Below are 10,367 nucleotides of genomic sequence, written 5' to 3' on the forward strand. Positions count from 1 at the left end.
TTTTTTTTTTTTGCAGTTTTTGGCCAGGGCTGGGTTTGAACCCACCACCTCCGGCATATGGGGTCAGTGCCCTACTCCTTTGAGCTACAGGCGCCACCCCTAATTTTTCTCTTTTTAATAGAAATGGGATCTTGTTCTTGCTCAGGCTGGTGCTGGTCTCGAATTCCTGAGATTCAGTGATCCCCCACTTTGGCCTCCCAGATGCTAGGATTACAGGTGTGAGCTACCTTGCCCAGCCAGTCCTGGCACTTTGGGAGGCTGACACTTTGGTATGCTGACGTGGAAGGATTACTTAAGTTCAAGTTTGCAGTGAGCTATGATCATGACACTTGCACTCCAGCCTGGGCAACGGTGAGACCCTGTCTCTAAAAAGAAAGGGGGAGTAATCTTTTTAAATACGTTTCTTAATCATATGATTGACCAGTAAGATTGAATGTTTTTATAGCACATTTTCCTAAGGCTACTGGGTATTCTTTTTCACCTTTATTGGGGTGTTAGGGAGTAGGGGAGAGAGATAGTAATAGGAATTGCTGACTTTGCAGGCTGGTCTGTGCCTCTGAGGGCTGCAGGAGAATTCTTCCCTTCAGCTAGAGTCCAGAGTTCCTGACTTATCTCTAGTTTGTGTGTGTGGGTTAGTGTGCATAGGGCAAAAGGACAGCCATACTGTTTCCCTTGAGCTCCCCAAGGGTAGAGAGATTTTTCCTGGCTCCATTTAGCTATTACACAAAACAGTGCCAGACCTATAGTTGGCTCTCATTGGATTTTTGTTTAATGAATAAAGGGGTTCTGACCATCTATGTCACTAGTATATGTAGTCTCTCAAATACTTGTAGTAAATTAGTAAATACTATATACAGTTTTTATAGATTTCCATCTTTTCTGCATCTTCTCAAAATAATTGTGATTCCTCTCTAATGTACTTAGATCGAAAAGTCCCTCTTACTTCCTACTCACGGGATCTCACCTGAAACTGAAAAGACCTTTGGCGTTTCTGTCTATACTTTGAAATTCCTGGTTTTCATTCAGACTTTCCTTAACTTGTTTCCATCAGCATAAATTCACAACCTACTGTCATGGTAAAATAACGTTCACTATTAACCACATCATCTTCTGTGGTCCTCCCTCTCTGTCCTCTGCCATCTCAAACAAGGCAAACACAGAAACAGCCCCTTGTTCATGTTCTCTGTGGTAAGAGATTGCATTTTATACAATTCTTGGTTTTGAAATGGTAACCAAGAGTGCTCAGGAAATGTTTGATACATGCAGTCTGGAGTGATGCTGGGGCAGTGGCGGAGACTGAACTTTACAAGGGAAGGGTCTGTGTGCAAGTGGCTTCCAAGGAAGGGACAAGAGAAGCATGGAGAAATGAGTTGGTTATCGGCTAATTGGGAAACATTTGTAGTTTTCTTCACTTGTACTTAGGGTATTAGAAAGTTTGATCAAAGGAAGAAGTGCTTCATGGAGTTGTAGCAAAGAGTGAATCTTACAGAATGACAATTTTACATAAGTCTTAACATATGGAGAAAGGAACATGGATATAAAACGGACACTTTTCTTTTCTTTTGTTAATCGGGCCCAGGGGAGGTTCACACTCAGCTGACCTATAGTTGGCTCTCACTGTGATTCCTGGTGTGCGGGGCTGGGGTTTGAACTGGCCGCCCCTGGTGTGTGGGGCCGACACGCTAACCATGGCGCCCAGTTTAAATGGGCACTTTTGAAAACCACAGCCCTGCCCTGAAGATGGTGTGGTTCCTGCACAGGCACTTGTGTTGAGCTTATTTGGACACTACAATTCTGTTCCCAGCAGTACAGTAATAAGGCAGATTTTACACAAACAGACCAAAACTTAGACCCTCACATGCTTGTAGTTGACTTGAGCTGTTGTCCTGAGATCATGTGTATTCCCTTTTTTTGGTGTTGTTTTTCCTCAGAATATCTTTGGAACAACTGAAACCACTTTCCAAACTGGCAGCATATCTCTTTTGGGTAATAGTAAGTTCTTTTTACTTGTTGAGGATGGATTTAATTTTTGGAAATGGCAGAAAAACATTCTTTTTTTTTGAGACAGAGTCTCACAATGGGACTCTCGATAGAGTGCTGTAGCATTACAGCTCACAGCAACCTCAAACTCCTGGGCTTAAGCAGTCCTCTTGCCTCAGCCTCCTAAGTAGCTGAGACTGCAAGCACCTGCCACAATACCCGGTCTCGCTCTGGCTCAGGCAGTCCACCTGCTTGGCCTCCCAAGTGCTGGGATTATAGGCGTGAGCCACTGCACCTGGCCCCCCAAAACCCATTCTGAATGAAGTGATTATGTTGGAGAATTGAATTGTTGTGGCACTCAAGGAAATTCCAAATATATCATATTATACTTAAGTAAGATATGAAGCTTACAAAATATATAGGATAATTTTCATGTTTATGTACAAGTTCTTGTACGTAGATGTAGGAAGACTCATTAAAATAACATTTCTAACTTATTTGCTGCCACTGATTAATTAGAGCTGGGGACAGGGTAGATCCTACCCCATTATCACGTTCCCATGACTTCCAGCCATCGTGTTAGTCTCTTTCGAAATCCTTGGCAGTTTAATTCATGTATATACCATGCCTGTTTCCTCACTTCATGTTTGTTTCTGCCTATCCAAACTATGGAGCGGGAAGTTCTGAGTTTAATGTAGGGTATGACTACCTTAGAGGGGAAAAGCAATTGCTAAAACAATTAAGATTGTTCTGCTTAGATATAAAGCCTACAAGAACTAGCCAGGGTATACTTTGGAACATTCCGAGGAACAGATAAACAAAGCAGAGGCTACCAGCCAATTTCTCTTCACCCTGCTGCTCACAAAGTAGTTTCTGGGTTCCAATTTGTCCAGTGTCTTATCAGTGAATGGGTAAAGTGTGACAAAGGCCCTTGTGTTGCTTTCGTGACCAGTCAGGGTGGGATGGTGATGGGGGAGGCTGTCCTTAGGCTTGGGTTGGAGGATGTTGAATTCCTTGGCATAGACATCAGGAAGAAGAAGAAGTGGGAATTAAAAACCTCATGTGGGAAATTGGTCATTAATGAAAGGAAAGTTACCCTGAACTGTTCATCTTACAACATCAATGTCTTATTATCTGGGCCTGCCTGCTGATGTGTTCTCCAAACTTCATGGTATCATACACTGATGTATTATAAATGCGATGACAAGCCTTCTAAAAGCGTATTATTCCACAGATGTACTTTCAGAATCTACTAAATTAACTTCAACTCTAACTGTATTGTTGGCATTGAGATCTGGTCTAAGAAGCCACATCTAGGCAAGGTGCAGTAGCTGGCTTCTGTAGTCTCAGCACTTTGGGAGGCTGAGGTGGGAGGATTATTAGAGACCAGCCTGGCAACACAGTGAGACCCTTTCTCTAAAAAAAATTGTAAAAATGAGTCAGGCATGGGAGCACATACCTGTAGTCCCAGCTTCTTGGGAAGTTGAGGCAGGAGGATCACTTGAGCCCAGGAGTTCAAGGCTGCATTGACCTGTGATTGGGCCATGTACTCTGGGTGACAGAGAAAGATCCCCCCCCGAAAAAGCCACATCTCTCTGGGCTTTTGTAGTACCACACAGTATCATATAAAGGGAAGGTTAAGACATGCTCTAATTTTCTTTCTTTTCTTTTCTGAGACAGAGTCTTAACTCTTATCACCCTGTGTAGAGTGCTGTGGCATCATAGCTCACAGCAACTGCAAACTCCTGGGCTGAAGCAAGCCTCAGGCCTCAGCCTCCCAAGTAGCTGGAACTACAGGCACCCGCCATAAGGCCTGGCTAGTTTTTCTATTTTCTTTTTTTTCTTTTTTTAGCAGAGACAGGATCTCTTGCTCAGACTGGTTTCCAACTCCTGAGTTAAACAATTCACCCACCTCAGCTTCCCAGAGTTCTGGGATTATAGGTGTGAGCCACCATGCATGGCCTCTAATTTTATTTCTAAAGTTGACAAGTGGTCCCTAAATGGAAGAGGACTTTTGCTATAGTATGTATGATGACTGCTGTTTAATTTAGATATGGATACCTGCATTAATTACATGCCATCCTCTGAGTCTGTGCAGGCTTCCAGTTTAACATTAAGAGCTCACAAGATGTGGATTTAGGCGATGTGATATGGGGAGGAAGATCCTCCCCTCTGTGGGATAAAGCATAAAAGCCTTTGGGAAGGGGCCCTTCTTACCTGAGCCAGACAGCTCCTTCTGGGAGTGAAGGGTAACTTTCCGAGTGGATCCTGATGTCCCTGGCCTCCCCTGAGAGGTGTGTTTTACTTATTCTTTTATCCCCCCACCCACAATGTTTGATTCAAATTGCTCAGTAAATATTTGTTGGATAGCTGATGAAATAATTTGAATGAGACAATACCCTCCAAGGCAACCTGGCAATGTGTCCTGGGTTGCAGTCTTCAACCTTGGCCCATAAATTTCATATTAATTTTTGGTTTCTTTTTTTTTTTTAAGGCAGAGTCTCAAGCTGTTGCCCTGTATAGAGGGCTGTGGTGTCATAGCACCTCAACCTCTACATAGCACAACAACCTCCAACTATTGGGCTCAAGTAATCCTCTTGCCTCTGTTTTTTTATTTTTAGTAGAGACAGGTTCTTGCTTTTGCTCAGGCTGGTCTCAAACTCATGAGCTCAAGCTACCCACCCACCTCGGCCTCCCAGAGTGCTAGGATTACAGGTGTGAGCCACCGGGCCCAGCTGAATTTCATATTAATTTTGAAAAAAGAATTACTGAATGGAAATTGAGTGTTGTGAGTTCCCAAGTACTTTGAAAATGTTTCTATATTGTTTTGTCCTGATTATACCAAAAAATTTTGTCTTCTGACTTTTTGATGCCAGAGTCGGCTTTTTTTTTTTCTTTTTGGCCAGGGCTGGGTTTGAACCTGCCACCTCCGGCATATGGGCTGGCACCCTACTTCTTTGAGCCACAGGCACCACCCATGGAATATCTTAATTATCTTGAAGCTGAGCCCTGAATCAGTCATACCTGGTCTTGGGGAGAGGTGCAGGAGTTGAAGGTGAAGGTGGGAAACGCCATCCAAGTGAAGGTGTCCTTGTTGTTGCTCACACTGACATCACTGTGCCTTAGAGAGAGAGGTAAACATAATTTGGAAGAGAATGGGAGGAAGCGGCCTGTTTATCCTTCAAGCTAGAAACCATCTCTTGACGAGTGTGTCATCCAGTCACTTACTCAGCAAACACCAAGTCCAGGCAGCGTCTGGCAGGCTTTCCACTTTGCTGTAATGAGGGCAGTGTCTCTGCTATGTGTCAATTCAAGAACTGGCACCTGGAGAACCTGCTTCCTCCGTGGAACTGACGACATGGGGAAGGGAAGGGAGACACAGACCCTCAGGCAGCAGGTGAGGACTTGCTCCAGGAAGGAGCAGGAGGAGGCTGAGGAGAGGTGGGGCCTTGAGTGTCCCAAAGGGCTTGGAGGCTCTTGTCCTTTGTAAAGGCAGAGCTCATCCCCCCAGCAAAAGCCAGCAACACATACTCATTATCTTTAGAAATGGCTTTCCTTTTAATCTTTTTCAGATTCATATTTTATATTTTGCCCATCTGAGTCGTATTTGTCAGAAATCTGTGTATGTCAGGGAAGGAAGGGACAGGGAATTTTTTTTTGTTTGTTTGGACAAGGAATGTTTTTGAAAGTAAGTTCTAAGACTTCCTCATCCTCTTCCCAATAAGAAAAAAGAGACTAAATCTTTTTTTTAGTGGCAGTGGCAGCTAAATAGAAGGGCCAGTAGGTTTTCCTTTGGCTTTCACACTGGCCTGAGCCTAATTTCCTGGAGGGTGCTGGCAGGGCTTGACTGACTCTGGTCACAGCAGTCACTTCATATGTCACTGTAGTAACTGGATATGACACAGAAGATTCAGGCAAAGGGGAGAGTGGGCTTACCGTGCTGTGGATGTGAGCAAGCCCAGATGAAAACCAGGGTTTACTCAGGTAAGAAGAGTTGGTGAGCGTCTGTGAGGCACCACTGTCAGCTAGTATGATGGTAAAACGCCCGCAGCCCCACCCAGATGGCCAGTTTTAAATGTCTGAAGTTGAGACCTATTCTAGGGGTTAGTAAATGGAATTAATCCAGAAACACAAATTTTAACTGTTTCAGGGATGTGAATACAGCCGTGATGGAGTTGCTGATCATGGCCTATGCGCTGAAGACTTCCTGTGCCAGGAATATTATTGGAGTCATTCCTTATTTCCCCTACAGCAAGCAGAGCAAGATGAGGAAGAGGGGCTCCATTGTGTGCAAGCTCCTCGCGTCCATGCTGGCGAAAGCAGGTGCGCATGGGCGGGCCCTGGGCCCCAGCGCTGTCGCTGTCCTCGAGGGTTCTTCCCTAGCTGAGAGGAGCTCATACCTCAGACTCCCAGTTCCGGACCTGGTTTCTTTGCATGTTGCTCACTGGTTACCTTTTCATATTTGTTTCTGTTTCTTTTTATACAGTTTTGGTTTGGGTTAGGGACATGGGAGCTTAGTTATACTTTTTTGTGTGTGTGTTTGTCTTCAAAATGCCAGTGCTTTGGTGTTTCTACTCTTTCTCATCATGGCCTTTAGCTGGCCGGGGCCAGGTTCGAACCTGTCACCCTTGGTATGTGGGGCCAGCGCCCTATCCACTGAGCCACAGGCGCCGCCCTCATCATGGCCTTTAAAAAAATCATTCTTTCACTTCTTTTCTGTTTCATCTTGTCATCATTAAAGTTTAGCTGGCAGGCTTGACATTCTTACATGATCTTTTGAGCTTAGGACTCGATTTGTGTATTTGCCTCGGTTAGCTGAATTTTATTTCTGTCCGTGTATTAGATAGACCTGGGTTTACATGCCCTCCCCCTACTGCCTCTGCATCGCGGCTCATCCTCGCTGCTTTTGTTCCCCTGTGTGAGTTGCTTTCTGGCCTGTAGAGCAAATGTACTGTTTTACAATTATCATTTTATTTCATCTGTTTAAGACCTCTAATATTTGTTTGGGTCCTCAGAAAGAAACCTACAGTCTTCCAGTATCCACAGGGGATTGGTTCCAGGGCCCCGCCTTCTTCCCCCTCTTTCTACATGCTCAAGTCCCTGATGTAAAATGGCATAGTATTTGCATATAACCTAAGCACATCCTTCTATATACTCGGAATAGTCTCTAGTTTACTTGTAATCCCTAATATAAATACTGTGTAAGTAGTTGTTATGCCATATTGTTTAGAGAATAATGATAAAGAAGAAAGTCTGTCCGTTTTCAGTACAGACAGCCATTGTAGGCCTAACTGCATTTTCCATCCGTGGTTGGTTGATAACCTAACTGCAAATATGAAGGGCTGACTGTATTTGAATTTCATTTTCTCTAAAAAGCTATGTTTTTGGAAAGAGCAAAGACTACTGGTTTTTTGCTCTGCAAGTTTTGCAGTGACCTTTGGCCACTTGTGGCTTATTTACTGATATACCTTTTTCTGGCTAGTACTGTCACTTATTCATGTAAGAATATATCTTCACTGTTGTTTTCTAAGAACGCTTCTGGAACCATTCTTTTATGACGTGCAGAAATTGTTGCAAACTTCCTATCTTTGTGTTCCATACATCCCTTTCCTCCCACCTGTATATTCCGTTGCTTTTGCTTTCTTATTCCTCCTGCCTTGGCCACAGTTCTGTAGCATTTCTTCCTAGATTCTTTCATCAAGGCCTTACTACATTTATTATTGCTTTGGCATTTATTAATTCCATGTTCATATTTTTGCTTCTACTTGATTTTTTTTTTCTTAATTCTCAAGACCAAGCCGACAGTAGAGGAAGGCACATTTTCGGGGCTGTGGTTCTTGGTCCCTGTGGAAGGGTAGAGGCTTCTGTGCCACGTAGGCCCCATTAGGTTAGCGGGAAAGTCCGTAACTACTGTGCGTCTTCACTCCCCCGTCTTCCGTCTTCTGGTAGGAAGCAGGAGTTGAGCATCTAGTTTGTGTCCACTGTAGCCATTAACTTGTAGGGGTGGACTTTGTAATTTTTTGTTTTAAAATTTCAGGTCTAACTCACATTATCACTATGGATCTTCACCAAAAGGAGATACAAGGCTTTTTCAGCTTTCCCGTGGACAACCTCAGAGCCTCACCTTTCCTGCTTCAGTATATCCAGGAAGAAGTGAGGAGCCTCTAGCAAACACCCCCTTGTCCTCAATAGAGATCCTATGTAGTTTTTCTCTGGTATCAGATTTTAATATTGGAAGGCACATCGAACGATCTTTCCCTGAAGTCTCAATGCCTGGGATAGCCAGAGAGGGTCAGCATTTTGTCATGGAGGTTCATAATTTAGACAGTAAAAACAGAATTCCTCTAAGTATCTTTAACAGTGTGCTTACATTTTCTAAAATAAGAATTTTTTGTATCTTGATGGAGGAGTACTTTTTGCAATGATGTTAATTGATAAATGCTGAAAAATTTAAAATGTGTGCCTGAAATTCTAGCACAGTTGATTGCTTGTTTGGATCATTATTATAAGAGGAAAAACTGTAATAGCAGCATCCAGGTGTTATTTTTTGATAACTTTTCAGCTTTTTCTATTTTTCCTTCAAATGTAGATTCCAAATTACAGAAATGCAGTCATTGTAGCTAAGTCTCCTGATGCTGCAAAAAGGTAAGGAAGCGAGACATTCCTAAGAACCCCTTCTGCTGCTTTGGAAGTCAGAATCAGCTGCTGTAGAATCCGGGGCTGTCCTACCACGGCCTGTAAAAGCTCCGGCTCCAGCTTTCCCTCTGTCATTCCCCCGTCCTATACCACACACACTTTATCTCTAGTTTCCAGACAAGTTGGTCACTGAATTACTCAGCTTTCCTCTGGGAGAAATTGAAGTTCTCAGGAAAAGGGGAGCAGTGAAACTGTGAGCATTTTTCAAACAATAGTTTTTGAGACAACTTTTTTTTTTTAAGAGACAAAGTCTTGGTCTGTCACCTGGCCCAGAGTACAGTGGGTGTGATCATAGCTCACAGCAACCTCAAACTCCTGGGCTCAAGCAGTCCTCCTGCCTTAGCCTCCTGAGTAGCTGGGAACACAGGCACATGCCACTGCACCTAGCCTTGAGACAACTTTTTGAACGGCGTTCATTCTTCTGAGGTGACTGTTAGAATATTGGATGAAGGATAGAACCAGAATGATCTAAAGTCAGAAACTAGCCCAGGTCCCAGCGCATATGTCCTTGAGGCACTTGCATTCTGGCCTAGGCTTCACACTCTGCTTTATGTAAATGATCTCTTTCTATGTCCCTAAGAGGTTGAATGGTGCTTATATTTTATGATTAATAAAGTGGTGAAGTAGTGATGCTTGGGTTTTTTTCCCACTGATTTCAGCATTTCCCTTTTTCCTCCTAGGGCCCAGTCCTATGCTGAGAGGCTGCGTCTGGGCTTGGCTGTCATCCACGGGGAAGCTCAGTGCACAGAGCTGGACATGGATGATGGTCGCCACTCTCCCCCTATGGTCAAAAACGCCACTGTGCACCCGGGCCTGGAGTTGCCATGTAAGATTAGCTCTTGTGTTTTTATTTTTATTTAGATATTGAAAAAGAAATGGGAATGGCTATGAGTTAGCACCTATGTGGGCATATGCTGTCTTGCTGTTTTTAAATAATTGGGTAATATTACATTTTGTAGAAGGAGGCTGTATGTGTTAAACGGATTTACCGACTCTGTAAGGATAATTGAAATCTGGGTAGCACTTGTCATTCAGTGAGCTTTAAATAATTTTAGCTTTAATAGAAGAGGTTTATGTGTGATGGTATGAAATCCAAACCTTTTATGTTTTGATAAGCTGGGTGGTGGCAGCTATGCATCAAATACCAGACTTTGGCCATCACCTACCTTTTATTATTTTACTTGAGCCGTGTAGCTCTTAGACCTCACCCCTGACTGGCTTGCTGTTATTAATCCACTAATCCAACAGTGTGGAAGCAGTTTGCTTCCATGGACTTTTGAGAGGGTGTGACTAGCGTGCTGTACTGGAAGACACATTTAAGTTTTTTAGAGGTGCAAGATTATTTCTCTTTAAAATCTGTATTTAAGGCCTGGCATGGTGGCTCATGCCTGTAATCCTAGCACTCTGGGAGGCTGAGGCAGTTCAGTTTGGGAACAGCGTGACCAAGAGTGAGACCCTGTCTCCTAAAAAATAGGAGTGGCTCAGCACCTGTGACTCAAGCGGCTAAGGCGCCAGCCACATACACCTAAGGTGGCGAGTTTGAATCCAGCCTGGGCCCGCCAAACAACAATGATGGCTGTAACAAAAAAATAGCCGGGCATTGTGGCGGATGCCTGTAGTCCTAGCTACTTGGGAGGTGGAGGCAGGAGACTCGCTTGAGCCCAGGAGTTGGAGGTTGCTGTGAGCTGTGA

General features: G+C 43.8%; 1 protein-coding gene across 2 annotated transcripts in view; it reads left to right on the plus strand.

The window, feature by feature from the left end:
• Window positions 1-10,367, plus strand: part of PRPSAP1 (phosphoribosyl pyrophosphate synthetase associated protein 1) — a 40,646-nt gene that overhangs the window by 18,283 nt on the left and 11,996 nt on the right. Inside the window, exons 4-7 of one of the 2 annotated variants that reach the window (XM_023511206.1) lie at window positions 6,233-6,303; window positions 8,018-8,133; window positions 8,570-8,625; window positions 9,357-9,502. In XM_023511206.1, coding sequence (XP_023366974.1) covers window positions 6,233-6,303; window positions 8,018-8,133; window positions 8,570-8,625; window positions 9,357-9,502 — 389 coding nt within the window. Of the gene's footprint in view, window positions 1-6,130; window positions 6,304-8,017; window positions 8,134-8,569; window positions 8,626-9,356; window positions 9,503-10,367 lie in introns of both variants that reach the window. The other variant, XM_003786103.3, reaches the window with a different exon arrangement.

The sequence above is a fragment of the Otolemur garnettii genome, unplaced genomic scaffold, assembly GCF_000181295.1.
Source record: "Otolemur garnettii isolate 467f Iridium unplaced genomic scaffold, OtoGar3 scaffold00018, whole genome shotgun sequence".
Lineage (NCBI taxonomy): Eukaryota > Metazoa > Chordata > Mammalia > Primates > Galagidae > Otolemur > Otolemur garnettii.